The 23,543-nt window shown below is 40.5% G+C and overlaps 1 protein-coding gene and 1 long non-coding RNA gene across 3 annotated transcripts in view; one reads left to right on the top strand and one right to left on the bottom strand.

The window, feature by feature from the left end:
- LOC140696799 (uncharacterized) overlaps nt 1-8,011 on the top strand; it is a 104,191-nt gene extending 96,180 nt beyond the window's left edge. Inside the window, exons 2-3 of one of the 2 annotated variants that reach the window (XR_012073316.1) lie at nt 121-218; nt 7,936-8,011. This is a non-coding gene — a long non-coding RNA (uncharacterized lncRNA). The remainder of the gene's footprint in view (nt 1-120; nt 219-7,935) is intronic. The other variant, XR_012073317.1, reaches the window with a different exon arrangement.
- The window catches only part of ATP8B4 (ATPase phospholipid transporting 8B4 (putative)), a 214,210-nt gene continuing 197,145 nt past the window's right edge, over nt 6,479-23,543 (bottom strand). Inside the window, exons 26-28 of the mRNA XM_015242742.3 lie at nt 13,299-13,437; nt 10,383-10,513; nt 6,479-8,757 (exon numbers count right to left, since the gene is read on the bottom strand). Coding sequence (XP_015098228.2) covers nt 8,476-8,757; nt 10,383-10,513; nt 13,299-13,437 — 552 coding nt within the window. The 3' untranslated portion in view covers nt 6,479-8,475. The remainder of the gene's footprint in view (nt 8,758-10,382; nt 10,514-13,298; nt 13,438-23,543) is intronic.

Here is a 23,543-nt window from a genome sequence, read left to right as displayed (position 1 = left end):
CATGTGGAAGGGAAAGGAAGGAAGGGAGGAAATCTTGCTAATTTGCATCAGGAGGGAAACAGAACACCTGAAATAAACATTTCATAACATTTTGACATTTGTTTGCACTCCTTCCCTGAGTCTGTATCCTTGAGAAATCAAATGACCTTTGTAGGAGGATGAGAGACTGTTTGGAAATCCCAGGTCTACGAGAGCTTGGTGAGAAGGAGGAGTTGCAGGTAAGAAGCTGTAGATTTGTGTGAGGTCTCAGTGAGTTCTAGCTCTTTACTTTGTGTGTGATAGGGGGCAAATCACGTAACCCCTTTGTGCCTTGATCTCCTCTCCCTAAAAAATGGGATTAACATGAACATTCTGACCACCTCACAGGGTTGTTGTAAGGCTCAAAGAATACAGTTTGTGTAAATATAAAACGGATACATAAACTGAAAAGTCTCAGTTGATACATAAACTGAAAAGTCCTACGTAACTGTGAAGGAAACAGCTCAAGCTCTGTTGTTAAAACTTGAATTCTGAGGAAGCTGAGACCCAGTGAATCTCCTCTCAGACCAGGGACAAGGTAGAGAGGACTTTAAAGTTGCCCTCTTCTTCCTGGGTATGAGTATCTTACCTTTATTTCCTTAAACTTTTGGTAATGAAAATGGCAGAGAGGAAAGGAGATGCCAGATCTTAGAGAATCATTAGCCAGAGACTGACGGAGTTCAGCTGACCCAGCCGAAAGCACCACTCTAGGGCTTAGCACCCCTGTGTTGAGCTCAGAAAGACCTGGAGATAGCAGGTCTGTCTGTCTTTCTGTCTCTCTCTCTCTCTCTCACCCCTCCATCAAAAACAACTGCAAATGCATAATGGGTGATACTGGCGAAAACAGCTCACAGAATGGCTGAATGAGAAAGGGTCTTCGAGACCATGCTGTCCAGTTTCTGAACTGAGGGATGGACCCTTGGGCCTGGGGAAGTAGGTGGCACGCCTCGCCCCACACAAATCAGCAGCCTCGCTGCCACAAGAAGCCAGAGCTTCTGGCCCCCATTCCAATGAAATTTTCTTAATCTCACATTGACTATCAAGGAGGTTCTGTTACTCGCTTTTCAAATACGTTCTGATTTGTCCTTTGAGGAATTAAATTGATTTTTCGGTCATATCATGTTAAAGAGTTTCCAGATAGAAATCTCTAATCTCCTTCACTCCATTCCTTTCCTTCTCTATCTTGCTTTCTTGACCCCTCTCCTTCCTTGTTTCTTTCATAGGTGTGTATACATGAGACCGAAACAGCAGGTCTAAAGTGGGAAATGCAATTTCTATTTTTTGAAATTTTTTAATTTTTTATTGAAGTATAGTTGATTTACAATACTGTGCTAGTTTCAGGTATTCAGAATAGCGATCCAGGGTTTTTTCTCCAGATTACATTAGAGATTTTTCTTTTTTTTTTTTTTTGAGATACGGGGTATAATTCCCTGTGCTGTACAGTAAGTTCTCAGTGCTTATATATTTTACGTGTAGTACCCTGTACTGTTAATGCCATATCCTAATTTGTCCTTCTCCCGCACCCTTTCCCCTTTAGTAAATGTTTAGTAAAAGCTTGTTTTCTATGTCTGTGAGTCTGTTCTGTTTTGTATATACTATCATTTGTAATATTTTTTAGATTCCAAATATAATTGATACCATATGCTATTTATCTCTCTTACTTGACTAAGCATAATATTCTCTAGGTCCACCTATGTTGCTGCAAATGGCAATAGTTCATTCTTTCTTATGGCTGAGTAATATTTCATTGTATATATATGGAAAATTTTAAACCAATCGTCTGTTGATGGGCACTTGGGTTACTTCCATATCTTGACTATTATAAATAATGCTGCTATGAACTTTGGGATCCATGTATCTTTTCGAATTAGGGTTTTTAATCTTTTCAGGATATATGCCCAAGAGTGGATCACAAGGTAGCTCTAATTTTAGTTTATCTAAGAAAACTTCATACTGTTTTCCATAGTGGCTGCACCAATTTGCAATCCCACCAACAGTGTGTAAGTTCCGTTTTCTCCACATCTTCTCCAATATTTATTATTTGTAGGCTTTTTGATGACTGTCATTCTGACTGGTGCAAGGTGATACCTTGTTGTGGTTTTCAGTGGCATTTCTCTAACAATTAGCCATGTTGAGCATCTTTTCATGTGCCTGTTAGCCATCTATATGTCTTCTTTGGAAAAGGTCTATTTTTTGATTGGGTTGTTTGGTTTTTTGATGTTAAATTGTATGAGCTGTTTATGTATGTTGAATATTAACCCCTTATCAGTCATTTCATTTGCAAATATTTTCTCCCATTCAGTAGGTTGTTTTTTCATTTTGTCAATGGCTTCCTTTGCTGTGCAAAAGCTTTTAAGTTTGATTAGGTCCCATTTGTTTATTTTTGCTCTTATTTCCTTTCCTTTTGGAGATGGACCCCCCCCCCAAAATATTGCTGCAATTTATGTCAAACATGCCTTTGTTTTCCTCTAGGAGTTTTATAGTATCTAATCTTACATTTAGGTCTTTAATCCATTTTGAGTTTATTTTTGTATTTGGTATTAGAGAATGTTCTAATTTCATTCTTTTACATGTAGCTGTCCAATTTCCAAGTTTTCTTTCTTATTGAAGAATCTGTCTTTTCTGCATTATATATTCTTGCCCTCTTTGTTGTAGATTAATTGACCACAAGTGCATGGGTTTATTTCTGGGCGCTCTATCCTGTTTCATTGATCTATGTGTCTATTTTAATTATTCTAGCTTTGTATTATGGCCTGAAGTCAGGGATAAGTGATTTCTCCAGCTCCATTCTTCTTTCACAAGATTTTTTTTTTTTTTGCTATACAGAGGTATTGCATTTCCATACAAATTTTAAAATTATTTGTTCTAGTTCTGTGAAAAATGCCACTGGTATTTTGATAAGGATTGCACTGAATCTGTAAATTGACTTGGGTAGTACGGTCATTTTAAAAAAATTGATTCTTCCAATCCAGGAACATGGTATATCTTTCCACCTGTTTGTATCACCATCAGTGTCTTATTGCTGTCAGAATACAGGTCTTTTATCTCCTTAGGCAGGTTTACTCCTAGCTATTTTATTCTTTTTGATGCAACAGTAAATGGGATTGTCTCCTTAATTTCTCTTTCCGATACTTCATTATTAATGCAAAGAATGCAGCAGATTTCTGTGTATTAACCTTGTATCCTGCTACCTTGCTGAATTCATGTATTAGTTCTAATGCTTCTTGTGTGGGGACTTTAGGGTTCTCTGTGTAGAGTATTATGTCATCATCAAATACTGAGTTCTACCTCTTCCCTTCCAATCTGGGTACCCCTTGTGTCTTTTTCGTGTCTGACTGCTGTGGCTAGGACTTCCAATGCTGTGTTGAATAGAAGTGGTGAGAGTGGGCGTCCTTGTCTTGTTCCTGAACTTAGAAGGCTTTCAGCTTTTCACCATTGAGTCTGATGTTGGTTGTCGGCTTGTTGTAAATGGCCGTTATTATGTTGAGACCTGCTCCCTCTATACACACTTTGATGAGTTTTTATCATGAACGGATGTTGAATTTTTTCAAATGCTTTTTTTGTGTCTGTTGAGATGATCACATGGTTTTTGTCTTTTCCTTTCGTTAATGTGGTATATATCACACTGATTTGTGCATGTTGAACCACTGTGATCCTGGAATGAATCCAGCTTGGTGATGGTGTATGATCTTTTTTATGTATTGTTAGAGTCAGTTTGCTAATAATTTAAGGATTTTTGCATCTGTATTCTTCAAAGATATTGGCTTATAATTTTCTTTTTTCGTGGTGTCTTTGTTTGGATTTGGTATCGGGAATGGTGGCCTCGAAGGATGATTTAGTAGTGTTCTTTCAGTTATTTTGGAAGAGTTTGAGAAGGATAGATTTAAGTTCTTCTTTATGTGTTTGGTAGGATGCCCCAGTGAAGCCATCTGATCCTGGACTTTTGTTTGCAGGGAGTATTTTTTTTAAATTACAGATTCTAATTCACTTCTAGGGATCAGTCTGTTCAAATTATCTATTACTTCTTGACTGAATCATGGCAGGCTACATGTTTCTAGAAATTTGTCCCCTTTTTTCTAGATTGTCCAGTTTATTTGGGATGTAACTGTTCATAATGCTCTCATGATTTTTTTTTTTATCTCTGTGGTATTGGTTGTTATTTCTCCTCTCTTTTCTTACTGTTTATTTGGGTCTTTGTTTCTTGGTGAGCCTGGCTAAAAGTGTGTCAATTTTTTTTATCTTTTCAAAAAACTAACTCTTGTTTACATTGTTTTAAATCTCTATTATTTCCTCTCTGATCTTTATGACTTCCTCCTTGTGCTGACTCTGGGCTTTGTTCTTCTTTTCCTAATTCTTTTAGGCAACAGGTTACGTTGTTTATTTGAGACCTTTCTTGTTTCTTAAGGAAGGCCTGTGTCATTATGACCTTCCCTTTTAGAACTGCTTTTGCTGTACTCCATAGATTTTGTGCATTTGTGTTTTCATTTTGTTTGTCTCAAGGTATTTTCTGAAATCATCTTTGATTCCATCATTGACCCACTGGTTTCTAGTAGCATGTTGTTTAGTCTCCATGTATTCATTCTTTTCCCATTTATCTTTCTGTAGTTGATTTCTAATTTCATACTGTTGTGGTCAGAAAAGATACTTGAGATAAATTCTATTCTTCGGTAGATTGTGTGTAATATTTTTGGTGAGAGGGTTGGGTTTGATATGGATGCCAGCCACATCTTTCCTTAGGGTGTGCTGGCTGTTATCCCCTTTGCTAGAGGGTGTGGTTGGTGTTGGAGGGTCTAAAGCCTGTGCCCCGTGTGAGGTGGGACCTCCTCTCTGTTCTGTGGCTGTCACTGCCCTGTCAGGGGTGGGGTCTTCTCCCCAGTTGTAGGAATAGAGCCATGAGGGTCAATCAGGCTCTGTTCTCCTAGAGTGCATGTCCTGCCCCAAAGGAGGTGATTGCTAAATTAAATGAGGCCCATGCACTCAGTGCTCTGATGTGCTGCCTGTGTAGGCCTCTTCAGCTGCACTCGAAGGCAACCCAAGGTCACATCCCATCCCTTCCTCTGTTGTGTTCATTCCAGATCCAGTGCAAGGTTATGGTTTGGAGTAGGTGGGGCCCGGGCATCCGCTAGGCGGGAACTAGGGGTTGGGGTATCGTGGTTGCAGGAATTGAGGTGGCTGAGCTGCCGCCAGAGATCTGGGCTGCCTCTGGCAGACTTCTCCCAGGACCTGTCTGCCCCAGATCCAGTGCTAAACTGCAGTGTGGAGTGGGCGGGCTAGGAGACTAACTGTGGCATGCCCCTGGACACCACCCAAGCAGACACTGCCAGTGAGCACCACCGCCCCACCCAGATCACACCCCAGCCCTCAGTCTCTTGGTATAACTACGAAGTATTTTCCCAGGGTCGGCTGGCCCAGGTCTCATGCTAAGCTCTGGGGTGGAGTGAGAAGTGCTGGGGTGTCTGCCTGATTCAGACTGGGGAGAGGAGCAGGCTGCAGCCGCCAGTCTAAAGGCTCTCTCTGCCCTGAAATGTTGGCAAGCCAGCACACACCCATTCCTCAGCAGGGTCTGGGCTTCTCCAGCCCTTCTAGCCGTCCCAGCAATTCTCCCAGTGTCCACCAGCACTTAGCTATTACCTGCTGTTCCCCAGAACTAAGATGCCCAGACTGTGGTTCAACCTCCTTGCTCCCCCAGGGGTGGGGGGCACCTTTCAGGTCCTCTCAGGGGCAGGGGGACCAGCCCCATGCCTTTTTCAGTCCTACCCAGTTATGTGGAGATCTTGTAGCTCTGGTTGTACAGGAGTCTGGCCAGTTTCCAGTTAAGTTTTCTGTGAGAACTGTTCCACATGTAGGTGTATTTTTGATGTGTTGGTTGGGGGAGGTGAGCTCCCCGTCCTCCTGCTCCACAATCTTGATCCCTCCTCTGGAAAACACAGTTTGTAATTGCCTGTAAGAGTTCAAAACCTGGAAGGAGACCTTAAAAACACAAGGTTACCAACTTCAGTCCTGAATATAGAATTAATTTTTTTCTTTTCAAATAATCAATCAGATGACATTTATGTAAAACTAAAATTGTATTATTCCCCAGGGCATCAGCATCACCATCCACCCCTCAGGCTTTTTATCTTCAGGTTCAAAACAATCCCTGGCAACTGAATGATCTTGCAATGGGTGTGTGCTTATTTAGATCTCATGGGGCCAAAGCAAACTGATAACGTGCTTTTCTCACAACTATCCACATTATCTGTTTATAAACAGCCTTATTTAATTTGAACTGAATTTGCAAACGTGGACCATTCCTTAAACATAGGTCGAATTGGTTCACTTCATTCTTGACTCTGATCCTAAGAATGATGTACATCTTCCCTAGGCATGGAAAGGAGAGGAAAAAAATCAGTTGATCAATGTAACAAAAACTCTCCCCAGTGAGTTCCCAATAAAGAATAGACAAAACATCAAACACCAATAGTGCCAAAGTATTTACTGAAAGTTTTCAAATCTTTCAAAAATGTTACAAAAAGCAAGCAAACACAGTGAAACTTTGATAAATTAGACATTAAAAACTAACATCTGGATAAGTCTACGCAGGTGTGTAGAAGGAAAGGGAAGATCTGTGAGCATTAACTACGACTAAAGCACTGGAGTAGGCTCTTTTACATGTATCTTACTTGATCCCATTCAGGAAAAGTTACCCCAGACTTAGAAATTATGGCAAAAAAAAAAAGTGTGATCCATTAAGCCCACCCAAATGCCATCTGACTCTCCTGAGAAATAAAACCTTGACTAGTAATTCAGCAAGGGCCAGATTAAAGACTCTTTAAAGTAGGAGGCTGATCTGTAAAAAATTTATAAGGCATGATGGTGATATATTTTGGCTTTCTGATAGAGAAATTTACCTCCAAGGTTATAGTTTTATTTCCCTTTAGGAAACTAACCAGTTTTATATCTTACTTTGCAATCTCATTTCATCAAGGCCTGTCCCACTGATGACTTAAATTTTAGTTCTTCACATTTTTTATTTTCAAATTGCTCTGTTACTCTGATGATCAGTTAAATGAAGCTTAACCCATCATCTATTCACATGAGCATTACATTTTTAATGATTTAAGAATTTGTGCTTTGACAATCCTCAAATAACCACACGAGGTAGACAGTATATCCTCATCTTACAGAGGAAGAAACTGAGTCTCAGAGGAGGCACATTACCTGCCCAAGGTGACAGAGGTAAGACGTGCCAGAGCTGGAGTCTGAGCACAAATCTGCCTGAATTCTTTTACAGAAACTATACTGGTGAGTCACATGTGGACTGAAATTTGGACTGAAACATCTCCTCCCAAAATCAACCTCATACATTTGAATTGTAAATATTTCAACCTTATATGAAAATGAATATATGCATGTATATGCATGACTGAGACATTGTGCTGTACACTAGAGACTGACACATTGTAATTGACTGTACTTCAATTTAAAAATAATTCAACCTTATAGGTTTGAATTATAAATATGACAGCTAAATATCAAAAGCAGCTAACTCTGAATGACCCAAACCTGCATATTTAAATAGTAATTAAAGAGATTATTAATTGGTTTGGTTTCAAATCTAAACTTTTAAAAATTGGAAATGTTGAAGGTATTTGCACATATACCACATGGAATATTATCATCAAACTGTGAAATTCCAGTGCTTTGCTGATTCCATTAATAGTCCTGGATGACACAGAGCAAATAACTGCTGAGGCTGTGATCAAAGTCACTGAAAAGTATTTAGAATACTTTGACATTACATGAACATGTCCCTGAGAATTTTTTAAATAAATTTAACCAAAAAATCAGCCTATTCCACTGTAAAGATGCTCGGTCTACTTTGTCGCTAGAGGAGTGGAGAAATGAGGAACACTAACCTGCTTTTCTGTTCTTCAGGCATGAAGGTGATTTGCTGTCCTGGCTAAGCACACAGGGAGAGGTCAAGACTGGAGAGCGACAAGCTGCTGTAAGTCTGAAAGCACCTTGGTCCACATTTTAAATCTTAAAGTGTCCCTTGGGAATGACTGATCTTACGTATATGTGTTCATCTGTCACAAGGATGCTTTTCAGCTGGGATATATATCTTCTGAACGCATGCTTTTACCCACCTGAAGATCCATTCTCTGGAGATGCAGATTTACAAGTTTTCCTCCATAAATAAGATTGTAAAAATCAGACCAGTTGGTATTTAGGTTGATAAAAACCTGTGCTGGTATTGTGAGGGTTCTGTCCACCAACTCACGCATCAGTGACCTCTGGCCTGATTTTCAGCAGAGTACGCCTCTACTGGATGGGCACTCGCCACTGTCTGCCAGATTTAGGTGAAGTCAGGCCACCTGCCCCACCCTTCGCCCCTAATCCCACTCTGGGGAGGCAGCTAAATTTCAGCTCCAGCTGAAGTGAAAAGATAACTGTGTGGTTCAGATTCATCTTGACTCACAGCTTCACTGTTTCATCCTGGCTAAAGCTGATCACTGTGTCTGTGGTTTTCTTCCACAAATTTTCAATCCAGCTAGTGCTGTTAGCCGGTGTCTTTTCCAACCCTGATGTGGGGGGTGGATTTTTAGCTCGCATATTTTTTCCAGATGTGATAAGCTCTCCATAGCCCTCTTGGTGAGCGAAAGCATATCCAGATCTTCTTGAGCTTGATCTCCGAGTCTGAGGCTTTCGGCTATGCCGGGGCCTGGCCTTCTTTTGAGCCTTCTGCCACTGGCGGATCTGGAGACAAAGGAGACCCAGAGTGAGATGAGGCATCCGAATGGGAGGCTCCATGCAGAGGCCGCTTTGCAAAGTGCAAGCCTTTTTGGTAAAAGCGACATCAACGGTTACAAAGTACTCAGCTTCGGTGCAAGTTTTTCACCAAGAAACTGTCCGTGCAAAAGAGGACTGGATGCTGGTCTGACCATTTCTACTGACACACTTAGGCAGGAAGTGTTTGAGACAAATTTCATGATTGTCTCTGTCTCATATATCCATCTTAAATGAATAGAAACATACTTTTGCACAGAAAGATTTTCTAACAGGCACCACCCAAAGTGTAACAATTTACAGTCCCGTTCCCCGCCAATGAGCCTTTCCCCTCTCTTTCAGAGGTTCTTGGGATCTGATGATCCATTAGTATCTGGACTAGGAGAATATTTAGAAAATGAGAGTAAGAAATTTCCAACTCTTGTGGCTGGTCAAAGTACCAGGAGACTTTCAGGGATTTTATTTCTTTGGGGACTTCTTGTGGTCTTTTGAAGAGCTCAACCTCACTTGCATGGGTTTCCAGCATTTCTTTCCTTTCCCTGTAACGCTGAGGAGAAAAAAAGATGGAAGGTTTGGTGCGAGGCACCTTTCTCTCTAAGTCAGCTGATCGCTTGGACTCTGACTTTGACGGCAGGAGAAAGCCATTAAGCAGAAAATCATGATCTGACTAAACCTAGGAAGAAATGAGCAGCGTCTTCCTTCCTTCAGCTCATCCATCATTTTCTGAGTTTACATGAGAATGAGCTCACAGAGCCAAATGGAAAGGACAAACATCACAGGGGAATCCATGAATCATTTCAGAGGGAATCTGTTTGTACTTTGGCTCCAAAATGTGAAGGATTTTACGATAAGGAAATTTTTACCTCACGTCTTCTCAGCATCATCAGCCTGGTCACTCAGCCCCTCAGTATTTACCCCTTCTCATGATGTGGCTACAAATGTGTGTCTCCTCCTTCCTTCTCCTTTTCTCTTGTTACCTGCATCCAGATCTTTCTTGACAGTGTCTTGCTTATATCCCTTTTCCCACAAAATATTAAATTATGTTTTGTTAATCCCTTAGTTTAGGTATTTCTATAATCTGTTCTGTTTTTCTTTTTTTTTTCCAATCTAGCTATCATGTTGCTGTTCCCTTTCTTAATCTGTTCCGAAAGTACCATCTCCCCCACATTTAACAATCTGCTACCATATTCCTACAAAAGCTTAGAGCCCGCTCACCTCATCCCTTGCCTGTCTCTGTAACTGTTCCCTTTACTTTCCGCAAGTCAGTACCTTTCCCTCTAGCTTGCCTTCGCCTTAGAGCAAAATGCTGCCAATCAGCTTCTATTTTGAAAGTCAACTTCTAAAAATATCCAATTTAACTGGCACTTCAGGACTCCCCACCCACTTTCAGTGAAGACATTTATCTTCACTGGCACCCCCAGGGCTAGTACACGCCTATACGGGCAATTCCATCTTGTGTGATGTGATGCTGTGCACCTGGAGGTGTTTGCCACTGAGAAATCCGTTAGCCATTCCCTGGACCTCCAACCGGCACCAGACGTGATTCCAAGAGCAAAGTACCAGCTCCTCCAGGGCTCAACAGCACTGCAACGTACCTGATCACTCACAGTTGGGAATAAATCCACCTTCAAAAACCTGTATGCCACCACAGGCATAACTGAAGCCACTGTTGTTAAGAGAATAACAAGCCAGATGCACTTCTGGGTCAAGGAATGTCGTGCATTGCCTATTATTAAAGAAAAATATACACTGTGGTTATAAATAGGCCAGAATTATTGAATAAATTGACTCTATTCCTATAAGACCTTTTTTGAAATGGTGAGGTTTGGATGAACCTAGAGAGACCCACTGGGTATCTTCCCCAGGATACAGGCTGTTCAGTGGTGATGAGAAGAAGGCAAGAAAGGTCAGATCACCCTTGGGAACTGCTTCGTGGCCTGATCACTTGGAGGCTGCCAGCCAGAGCCAACTACACTCAGCCCAGCTTCACTCATGAAGCAGAATTTGCTCATCCAGCCTCAAGCTCCCTCAACTACAAAGCAGCCATTATTTTCAAAGCCACATTTACCCTTACGGACTCAAACAAAACTATCATATCAAAACTACGCAATATATGTCCTGGATGCAGGTACAATCTCAAATAACGGTTTTGTCGACGGGCTATGTCATAAAAGGTGGGCGACTACAGGGCCAGTCTTTTCAATTGGGGCAATAGCCCCAACGATCTTGCCTCAAAGGGACCTGCTGACCTCTTTTATGTTCACTCAGTTATGAAGTCCTCAAGGTTCCCAGGAGATCAGGGATGCCTCTGGGTTTGTGAAAAGAGCATTCTCCACACCAGGAAACCACTGATGCAGCCACTCAGTATTCCAGCTCAGCAGAGCAGTGAAACTCATTTCCACGCCTGCCGCCAGTTCTGTTTTACACTCACACCTCATACGCTGGGATGTTTGTTTAGACAAAGCAGTAAGGGTCAGTAAGGCAGACAGACAAATTCTACGGAAGATGTCAACCCTACTTAGATTGCCAAAATGAACTTTTTTGTTCCTGTAGGTTTTCTAGGCACGTGATACCTCCAGTTATCCAGGGTCCCCCTCCCAGTGCTGAAGTGTTAACACTATTTGAATGGACTCTGGGTATGAGGGTTTGGCTACCAATCGGTATGTCTGCATTGTCTGTCTTAAGAGAACAGAATCTGCCTACCAGAGTGCTTGACTCCAGATGCCTGGGCAGAAACAAACCTGACTCAATAAATTAAATGTCTCTTTGAGCTCCTTGAAGCTCAGTAGCCCCAGGCATTGCTGGAAAAAACAAGCTTCACTTTAAAACCACACTCCTGCTTGCCGCTGGCTACTAAGGAAAAAAAAATTTTCTTAAACCTCAATGTTGATCTAACTTTTGAAAAGTCTCATTGGAACTCAGTAATTAATTCCTGGAATGGCATGTCCTTAGCTGGAGAGGGTGGTCCCTACACAAGCTACTTTCTCCTGTTGAGGCATTCCAGTCTCATTATGCATGCTAGAATGCTCTCTCAGGACTGGAAGTCTTCTGGTCAATGCACTGAACTTTCAGATTTGGCGACCAAGAAAAAAAATTAAAAATAGTTTTAATGTCTCTTTCTTTCCTAATATGTTTATTCATAACCATCATGTTTCTACATGGTTGGAATCTTTTGGCAAACCAAGGATTAACATTACATATTAAGCAAGAGTGGTGCAATTTAAAGATTTCCATGTATACAGAGAGCAAGGCAAAAATTGTATACAATGCTCTTAAGCTTATATATGCATTTAAACGGAATTACAATTCCAGGTGCCTCTGGAAATACGTTAACTCTATAGTTGCTCTTATTTTGCTTTCTACATGAATCAGTAGTCTAAGAATTATTTTTCTAGGTTGGATTTCCCAACTAGTGGATGCAGATCTCAGCCTTGCTGGAGCACAAGAAGGTTGTCACTGTGCAGCTCTTTTTTCCAGCCTGCTGAGATGAACTCAGAAACAGCACTGTTACCAACTTTTCTCACACACACTAGAGATTTCAAAACTTTTGAAAAAGTATATTCATAGTCTCACTGCATAAAGCTCAGTGGCTCCTGCTAGGAATCATTTTGAAATGTGGAGTGCGATGATAGTATACTCTGTAGATAGATGCATGCTCTTGGTAGAATCATAAAACCCTGAGATTCTAAGTGATTTTAGGAAGTCTCTTTGCTACCCATCTGCTGTCAAATCACTTTCAAAGTCCCCGACCAGTAATCAAGCCACATGTGCTTTAGTCATCATCATCATTGCAGTTAACATTTATCAAAAACGTACTATGTAGCAGGTTACATGCTAAGCATTTTATATGCATTATCTCATTTAACCCTCACAAATTTCCTACAAAAATAGGAACTATTAATACCCCCAGTTTAGAACTGAAGGCATTAAGGCATGAAAAGGAAAAAAAAAAAACTTGCCTCAGATCACACAGCTTTTAAGAGGCAGAGATGACACTTGAACCCTGGTTGCCTAACTACAGCCTACTCTTTGTGCCACTTATAGACTAATGGCCAGCAATTTTTAAAAGGCTCTAAATTATACATTCTTTAGGTGCCAATAAGTTCCACAGGTGAACGTTAGCAGAGATGCTGGTGATAATGTGGCATAAAAGAGAAAGCCTGGCATTTCTTTCTCTTCCCTCCTTCATAGATGAACTTCACAGGTTTTCAGGTAGCCCTGATATAAATGTGCCATGCTTTGTATTTGCAGAAGGACAGTCTGCTGCACGTGGGCTGTGAGGAACCTGTAAGCAGCTATCTCAATGATTCTTCTGCATGTGGTAGGGACCGCAGAACCTAATCTTCTATAGCTTGTTTCAAGCCTATAAGCCTTCAGATGTCTGACTCAGTCAATTCCTAGAGGCAGGATTACTGGTCATCCCTAGTCCCACCCAACAAAGAGAATGAATTACAAAGTCAGATAAAGGACAGCTTGACATTAGGCCCCAGCAGATAGTAGGACTCACTTACCAACAAATGGAAACTGGTTTGGGAAGATGCCAAAGATGCCATTACTGTGCATTGTAAATAAAATGAAGAAATAAGTGGCTATGCTGCCCCAGATGAAGACATGATTAATGACAGTCCAGTAACTGGTATCCAAGGCTATCTGTGAATAAAGTGAAAGATAAAAGGGAGGTCTTTGAGGATTGAAAGAGCATTGTTTTACAACCTATGGAAGGGGAGAAAATTTTTGCAACTGAAACTGACAAAAGCTTGATCTCCAGAATATATAAGCAGCTCATATGACTTAACAAGAAAAAAACAAACCACCCAATCCAAACATGGACAGAAGACCTAAACAAGCAATTCTCCAAGGAAGACATACAAATGATCGATAGGCACATGAAAAAATGCTCAATGTCACCAATTATCAGAGAAATGTAAATCAAAACTACAATGAGGTATCACCTCACACCAGTCAGAATGGCCATCATTCAAAAATCCACAAATGACAAATGCTGGAGAGGCTGTGGAGAAATGGGAACCCTCCTACACTGCTGGTGGGAATGCAGTTTGGTGCAGCCACTGTGGAAAACAGTATGGCGATTCCTCAAAAGACTAGGAATAGACTTACAATGTGACCCAGGAATCCCACTCCTGGCATATATCCAGAAGGAACCCTACTTCAAAATGACACCTGCACCCCAATGTTCATAGAAGCACTATTTACAATAGCCAGGACATGGAAACAGCCTAAATGTCCATCAACAGACGACTGGATAAAGAAGAGGTTGTATATTTATACAATGGAATACTATTCAGCCATAAAAACCGATAACATAATGCCATTTCCAGCAACGTGGATGTTCCTGGAGAATGTCATTCTAAGTGAAGTAAGTCAGAAAGAGAAGGAAAAATACCATATGAGATCACTCATGTGGAATCTAAAAAAAAAACCCATAAATACAAAACAGAAACAGACCCATAGACATAGAATACAAACTTGTGGTAGCCAAGGGGGACAGGGGGTGGAAAGGGACTAGGATTTCAAAATGCAGACTAGATAAACAAGATTGTACTGTGTAGCACAGGGAAATATACACAGGATCTTGTGGTGGCTCACAGCAAAGGAGAATGTGACAATGAACGTATGTATGTTCATGTATAACTGAAAAATTGTGCTCTACACTGGAATTTGGCACAACATTGTAAAATGACTATAACTCAATAAAAAATGTTTAAAAAAATAAAAAGCAAACCGAAAAAAAAAAGAGCATCGTTTTCCTGAGTAATGTTTTCTGGGAATAGTTGCATGAAAAGATGGCTGCACCTATCAACCGCAGGCACTCCCACTTACTGCCCAACACAAGGGACTGATTTGACATTTCTGGTAGACAACTGACTTTAGGACTTAAATCTGCAAGCCATTATATCTGCCAAGGTTGAGTCAAAATCAGGAAATAAAATGTTAAACTTCTTTTAAGTGAGAAATAAGGAAGCACAATGGTTTCTAATTTCAAAGCTACTTTCCAGATTGCTCTCAGAATTTTTCTATTGGAAAAGTATTTTTCATAGTGAGCAAGTGAAACATTTTATAATCTGTACATAACTTCTCCTATGACTATTTTGCCACAGGTACACTCTGTTTTACACCAATATTCTAATCCAGTTTGATTATCATTTCTCAAATTATTCAAATAATAACAAAGAAAAATCCTTAATCCTCTTTTAGCATAACATTCGCAAGCTAGGGTTTATGGTGATCTGGGAGCACGGTCACAGGCCCTTCTGTCCAGTAACTTGTTATGGCAGCAGAGCTGAAAGAGTGGCCTACTATGGGGGAATTAAGGTAAATATCAACACTTGAGTTTTCAGGGGGAAAAAAGTGGGTTCTAGTATCCTTATTTGTATCTCAGAGTTCCCAAACGGTCCAAGTGAAGATGTGCATTTCTAGCAGAGTCTGGTGCAAGACCACAGATTTCTTGCCTGCCTGAGGCAGCTCTCCCAATGTAGTAAATAGATGCCTCTCTGCACATGGAGATACACTTCCCCTTCCCATAGACATTCACTGTCCTTTAAAATGATGCCCCATTAAAAGAATGCCGGCAGCCTTGATGAAACTGCAGGGGTGATAAAGGGACTGCCTTTTCTTTCCTCAAGAGGCCTAAGGACAGAGAGCCCTGCTTTCCATGCCTCAGCAAAGAGATGGTGGTTTTCCAGTCCATCTGTTAAGATATTAGACCCCAATCCCTAGCTCAACCTTTTACCACCTGTCAGTTCATTAAAAGACACCAATAGCCTGACCTGTGTGGGTGTGAGTAGGCAAAAAAAAACCACAACTAATTTAAGAGGACTGAGTTGGGAAAAAAAAAAAAAAAAGAACAGGTGGCTCCTAGTGAGGCAGAACTAATACAAAAGACAGACAAGCACTATAACCAAAAAAAAAAAAAAAAGTAATGAGAACTCTTAAGGAGTTGCAATTAGATCACAGGAAAAACTTCTGGAAGAAAAAAAAGCATTATTTCTGAATTTAAAAATTCAATGGAGAATATGGCCAGGCAAGATGGCGGAGTAGAAGGACGCTTGTAAGTCACCCTCTCCCACAAATACACCAAGACCCACATCTACAGACCCACTCAGCCAACCAGAGCACCTGCGGAACTCCAACAGAACATCGCCCTCTTCAAAAGATAAAGACGCCAAAAATCTGGTAGGAGAAAGGGAAAAAAGAAACAAAAGGCAAAGCAGCGCGGGACGGGTCCCGCAGGGAGGGAGCGGCAAAGGAGGACTGGCGCTTGCTTGCTGGGTCTCCCCTCTTCAATTGAGAGGCCAGCGGGACGGAGGGGGAGCCTCCAAGGCTCGGATCTGTACAGAGCAGCCCTTGTCTGACAGAACTAAGTTAAACGGGCACAGAGCGTCCCCCCGACACCCAGCCTGAGACGCGGGCCGGCAGCGACGGGCAGGGCCAGGCTGCATAATCTGGGCGGAGGACGGGGGCGGCTGCGCGGAGGCAGCTCCGGGGGACTGCAAGGGGCTGGGCGCCGGGGCTGTGGGTGTGCAGGACAGAGCAACCTGGGCCCTCCATAGAGCAGCGGGGTTGATGTGCTCTCGGGGGAAGGGTGCATACCCCCATCTCTGAAAACCCGCAGAAACTTTTCAGGGGAAGAGGGGCGGGGCCCAGGCAGAACCGCCATATTCTCCGGCGCTTAGCACCCAGGCGGGGGCAGAGGCGAAACCTGCGTCCACACCGAAGGGCTTAGCAGCCTCAAGGGCCAAACTGAGACGGGCCTACAGCCCTGGGCAGATAGGATCCTTCCATTCTGCTCCCCCAGAGAACTTGCTCCACAAAGACAAACAAGCAGCTGGGTCTTGGATCGGAGCAGGGACGAGGTTGCCCCTCGGTCTTCCCCGAGCCCACCCGCGGAGCGCGACCAGGGCGGAGCGCCGACCAGGGCAGAGCACGACCAGGGTGGAGCGACAGCGCAGAGCGCGCAGCCGCACAGAGCAGCGGAGCTACCGGTGGCACAGGCAGGGGGAGAGCGGCCCCCCGCCTGTCGGGCAGGAACACAACCCCTGACCGAGGTGCTGGGAGGGGGGCACGACCCGCCCTCCTGCCTGGCCAGTCTGCAACATCTGACTGCGGCATCCGGAGGGGCAGTGACCCGCCCGCCCGCAGCAGAGGAGAGCTGCATCTGACCCCTTGTTAGGAGGAGGTGCCATCTGCTTGCCGACAGGTGCTGGGAGCAGCACAGAAGAGGGCGCCAACGGAGGGCCTGTGAAAACAAGCTGAGCTTCCAAAACAGGACGAAGACAGAAGGACTTCACATTAAAAGCATACACACTCCAGGAGAACACCGACAACCCCCCCTTTTTTTTTTTTTGGTTTTATTTTGTTTTTTTGTTTTTTGTTTTTGTTTTGTTTTAATCTGTTTTTACCTGTTCTATTTTCAATTACTCTTAATTTTTACTTCTTAATTCATTTCTATTTCTCTTGGGTTTTGATGTCCTGTTATTGATTAGACACAGGCTTCAAACACATATATTCATCTCCCCACCCCCCCCTTTTTTTTTTTAAAGGTTTTAAAAGGACGTCTCCACCCGATTAATACTCTGCTTCAACCTGCTTTTCTATTATTCATTATACATTGTTTTCAAACCCTCTTTCTCCCTTCTTTTAAAAATATTTCTCTCTTATTTTTTTTTCTTTTTTTCTTTTTTCTTTTTATTTCCTGAGTTCTATTCCTAAATAGGCATTAGATAGATAAAATCCTTAAGATCCAAAACAGACAACTGATACTCCATAAACCACAGTGCCAGAGAGGTATGAGCAAGATGAAGCAGAGAAACCTTTCCCAATTAAAAGAACAAGAGGAATCCCCTGAAAGAAAGCTCAATGAAAAAGACATCGATAGCCTACTACATCAAGATTTCAAAAAAGGAGTGATCAAATTGCTGAAGGAATTAAAAGAGATAATGCTTAGAGAAATAAAATATGTCAAAAATGAAATTGAAGCTATAAAGAAGAGCCAAGCAAAATGGGAAAACTCATTGACAGAGATGAGGAATGATCTAACAGCTGTAGCTGTGCAAAGCCGACTAGTTAATGCAGAGGAACGAATTAGTGATCTAGAAGACAGGGCAACAGAAAGCACCCATTCAGAAGAACTACAAGATAAGCAAATAAAAAATAATGATAATAGCATAAGGGACCTATGGGATAATATAAAGCGTCCCAATCTTCGCATAATAGGGGTCCCAGAAGGGGAAGAAGGATCAAAGGGGATTGAAAAGGTTTTTGAAGAAATCATGACTGAAAACTTTCCAAACTTAAAGAAGGAATCAGATATCCAAGTACAGGAAGCTCAGAGGGTCCCAAACAGGAAGAATCCAAATAGACCCACACCAAGGCATATCATAATCAAGATGGCCAGAGTCAAGGATAAAGAAATGATTCTAAAGGCAGCAAGAGAAAAGCAAAGAGTGAACTACAAGGGAACCCCCACATAAGGCTCTCAGCTGATTTCTCTACACAAACACTACAGGCCAGAAGGGAGTGGCAAGATATATTCAAAGCCCTGAATGAAAAAAAGATGCAGCCTAGGATACTTTATCCAGCAAGGCTATCCTTTAGGATAGAAGGAGAAATAAAGAGTTTCACAGACAAAAAAAAGCTGCAGGAGTTTAGCAACACTAAACCCATGCTAAAAGAAACATTGAAAGGGCTATTCTAAATAGAAAAGCAGCAGGATGCTACAGAAATGAGAAACGTACACTGGAAATGTGATAACTCATGAATTACAAATAAAGAAAACACGAAATTATAAAAGAAGACATACAAATCACTGAGAGTGGGAGAGGGAGGCAGGGAAATATAGAATTTTTTTTCTTTCTTTTTTTTAAATTTTTTTAACAGTAGGATGGGTTTGAGATCATGTTATTATCAGTTTAATAAAAACAGGTATAGGTTAATAGATTTACAAAGAAGGGTAACCACAAGTCAAAAATTTACAAGGGAGTCACAAAAATTAAATAAAATCCATGATAATACAAAGGAAAATTACCAAACCACAAAAGGAAGAAGAAAGGAACAAAGAGGATATACCAATTCAACTGCAAAGATAAGTTCAAAATGGCAATAAACACACATCTATCATTAATAACTGTAAATGTTAATGGACTAAATGCTCCAGTCAAAAGACATAGAGTGGCAGAGTGGATAATAAAGCAAGAACCTTCAATATGCTGCATACAAGAGACCCACTTTAGGGAGAAGGACACATATAGATTGAGAGTGAAAGGATGGAAAAGGATATTCCATGCAAATGGAAAAGCCAAAAAAGCAGGTGTTGCAGTACTGATTTCAGACAAAATAGACTTTAAAACAAAGGCCATAAAGAAAGATAAAGAAGGACATTTTATAATGATTAAAGGAGTGATACAAGATGAAGATATTACACTCATTAATATATATGCACCCAATATAGGAGCACCTAAGTACATACAAGAATTACTAACAGAGATAAAGGGGGATATTGACGGGAATACAATCATAGTTGGAGATTTTAACACTGCATTAACATCACTAGACAGATCTTCCAGACAGAAAATAAACAAGGCAACAGAGAAATTAAATACTACAATAGAAAAACTAGATTTGGTGGATATTTTCAGACCTTTACACCCCCCAAAAATAGAATATACATTCTTTGCAAGTGCACATGGAACATTTTCCAGGATCGATCATGTACTTGGACACAAAAGAAACCTCAACAAATTTAAGAAGATAGAAATTATCTCAAGCATCTTTACTGACCACAATGCCATGAAACTGGAAATCAACAACAGAGAAACAAAGGAGAAAAAAAGAAAAGCATGGAGATTAAACAATATGTTATTGAAAAAACAATGGATCAATGAGGAAATCAAAGCTGAAATTAAAAAATACCTTGAGACAAATGATAATGAAAGCACAACCACTCAAAACCTATGGGACACAGCAAAAGCAGTGCTAAGAGGGAAGTTTATAGCGATACAGGCCTTCCTCAAAAAAGAAGAACAATCTCAAATAAACAAGTTAACCCACCACCTAAATCAATTAGAAAAAGAAGAACAAAAAGCCCCAAAAAGCAGCAGAAGGAAGGAAATAATAAAGATCAGAGAGGAATTAAATACAATAGAGATTAACAAGACCATAGAAAAAAATCAACCAAACCAAAAGCTGGTTTTTTGAAAAAGTAAATAAAATCGACAAACCTCTGGCCAAACTCACAAAAAAGAAAAAAGAGAGAGCACAAATTAGCAAAATAAGAAAGGAAAATGGAGAAATTACAACAAACAAAATAGAAATACAGAATATCATACGAGAATATTATGAAAAACTATATGGAACCAAACTGGATAACCTAGAGGAGATGGACAAGTTTCTGGAAACATACTGCCCACCAAAACTGAATCAAGAAGAAACTGAACACTTGAACAATCCGATCACTAGAAAGGAAATAGAAATAGCAATTTAAAACCTCCCTACAAATAAAAGTCCAGGACCGGACGGCTTCACCGGGGAATTCTACCAAACATACAAAGAAGAACTCATACCAGTCCTTCTCAAACTCTTCCAGACGATTGAAAAGGAGGGAATACTCCCAAACTCATTCTATGAAGCCACCATCACCCTGATACCAAAACCAGGCAAAGACACTACAAAAAAAGAGAATTATAGGCCAATATCACTGATGAACATAGATGCCAAAATCCTCACCAAAATTTTAGCAAATAGAATCCAACAACACATGAAAAAGATTATACATCATGACCAAGTGGGGTTCATCCCAGGGACACAAGGCTGGTTCAACATACGCAAATCAATCAATGTAATACATCACATCAACAAGAGAAAGGACAAAAACCACAAGATCATCTCAATCGATGCAGAAAAAGCATTTGATAAAATTCAACACCCATTTATGATAAAAACTCTCGCCAAAGTGGGTATAGAGGGAACATATCTCAACATAATAAAAGCTATATATGACAAACCTATAGCCAGCATAGTTCTCAACGGTGAAAAACTCAAAAGCTTCCCACTAAAATCTGGGACAAGACAAGGATGCCCACTATCACCACTCCTATTCAACATAGTCTTGGAAGTCCTAGCCACAGCAATCAGGCAAGAGAAAGAAATAAAAGGGATCCAAATTGGAAAAGAAGAGGTAAAAGTGTCATTATATGCTGACGACATGTTACTATATATAGAAAACCCTAAAAGGTCCACAAAAAAGCTACTAGAGCTGATCGAAGAATTCAGCAAGGTAGCAGGTTACAAAATTAATGTTCAAAAATCAGTTGCATTTCTTTACACTAACGATAAATCAACAGAAAAAGAAAGTAAAGAAACAATCCCCTTTAAAATAGCACCCAAAGTAATAAAATATCTGGGAATAAATCTAACCAAGGAGGCAAAAGAATTATACACAGAAAACTATAAACCATTGATGAAGGAAATTAAAGAAGACTTTAAAAAATGGAAAGATATTCCATGCTCTTGGATTGGAAGAATCAATATTGTTAAAATGGTCACACTGCCCAAGGCAATCTACAGATTTAATGCAATCCCTATCCAACTACCGATGACATATTTCACAGAACTAGAACAAATCATAATAAAATTCATATGGAACCATCAAAGACCTAGAATTGCTAAAGCATTACTGAAGAGAAAGAAAGAGGCTGGAGGAATAACTCTCCCAGACTTCAGAGAATACTATAGAGCTACAGTCATCAAGACAGCATGGTATTGGTACCAAAACAGACATATAGACCAATGGAACAGAATAGAGAGCCCAGAAATGAACCCACAAACTTTTGGTCAACTCATCTTCGACAAAGGAGGCAAGAATATACAATGGAATAAAGACAGTCTCTTCAGCAAATGGTGTTGGGAAAACTGGACAGCAGCATGTAAAACAATGAAGCTAGAACACACCCTTACACCATATACAAAAATCAACTCAAAATGGATTAAAGACTTAAACATAAGACAAGATACAATAAACCTCCTAGAGGAAAACATAGGCAAAACATTATCTGACATACATTTCAAAAATTTTCTCCTAGAAGAAATAAAAGCAAGAATAAACAAATGGGACCTAATGAAACTTACAAGCTTCTGCACAGCAAAGGAAACCAGAAATAAAACAAGAAGAAAACCTACGGAATGGGAGAAAATTTTTGCAAGTGAAACCGACAAAGGCTTGATCTCCAAAATATATAAGCAGCTCATACGACTCAATAAGAAAAAAATAAACAACCCAATCCAAAAATGGGCAGAAGACCTAAACAAGCAACTCTCCAAGGAAGACATACAAATGATCAAAAAGCACATGAAAAAATGCTCCATATCACTAATTATCAGAGAAATGCAAATCAAAACTACAATGAGGTATCACCTCACACCAGTCAGAATGGCCATCATTCAAAAATCCACAAATGACAAATGCTGGAGAGGCTGTGGAGAAATGGGAACCCTCCTACACTGCTGGTGGGAATGCAGTTTGGTGCAGCCACTATGGAAAACAGTGTGGAGATTCCTCAAAAGACTAGGAATAGACTTACCATGTGACCCAGGAATCCCACTCCTGGGCTTGTACCCAGAAGGAAATCTACTTCAGGATGACACCTGCACCCCAATGTTCATAGCAGCACTATTTACAATAGCCAAAACATGGAAACAGCCTAAAATGTCCATCAACAGGTGACTGGATAAAGAAGAGGTGGTATATTTATACAATGGAATACTACTCAGCCATAAAAACCGACAACATAATGCCATTTGCAGCAACATGGATGCTCCTAGAGAATGTCATTCTAAGTGAAGTAAGCCAGAAAGAGAAAGAAAAATACCATATGAGATCGCTCATATGTGGAATCTAAAAAACAAAAACAAACAAACAAAAACAAAGCATAAATACAGGACAGAAATAGACTCATGGTCAGAGAATATAGACTTGTGGTTACCGGGGGGGGGGGGAGGCGGGGTAGAGGGTGGGAAGGGATAGACTGGGATTTCAAAATTGTAGAAGAGATAAACAAGATTACACTGTATAGCACAGGGAAATATACACAAAATGTTATGATAAATCACAGAGAAAAAAACGTGACAATGAGTGTGTATATGTCCATGAATGACTGAAAAATTGTGCTGAACACTGGAATTTGACACAACACTGTAAAATGATTATGAATCAATCAAAAATGTAAAAAAAAAAAAGAAAAACAATATGAAAAAAAATTCAATGGAGACATCAAGTAAGAATGGGCACTGATAAGGACTGAATTAATATTCTGGAAAAAACATGGAAATAATGTCTCGTAACAGAGGGCGAAAACTTGAAGAAATGGAAAACAGAAGCTATGTGCAAAAAGATATAGACAAGGATGGCAAATCCACAGATCTCAGATCCATGGGCCCAATATACAAATAATGTCATTGTACAAACAGGAAGAGAAATAGAGAAATAATCAAAGAAACGACAGAAGAAAACTGCTGTGTGATAATAAACAGCAAAGATTTTCAGTTTGGGAGGGTACTCTAAATCCTCAGTAATGAAATAAGTTACATTCTGGTGACATTTTTAAAGTCCAAGGACAAAGAACATATGCTTCTAGACAGAGAAAATATTACTTACAAAGGAAAGAGAATCAGCCTAATCTCAAACTGTTACACTGAAACTGGGATGTTGTGGAAAAACACAAAGTTCCTCAAGAAAACTGCTC

This window comes from Vicugna pacos, chromosome 6, assembly GCF_048564905.1.
Source record: "Vicugna pacos chromosome 6, VicPac4, whole genome shotgun sequence".
Lineage (NCBI taxonomy): Eukaryota > Metazoa > Chordata > Mammalia > Artiodactyla > Camelidae > Vicugna > Vicugna pacos.
The sequence above is the reverse complement of the archived record's forward strand: the minus strand, read 5'-3'. Positions and strand labels throughout refer to the sequence as shown.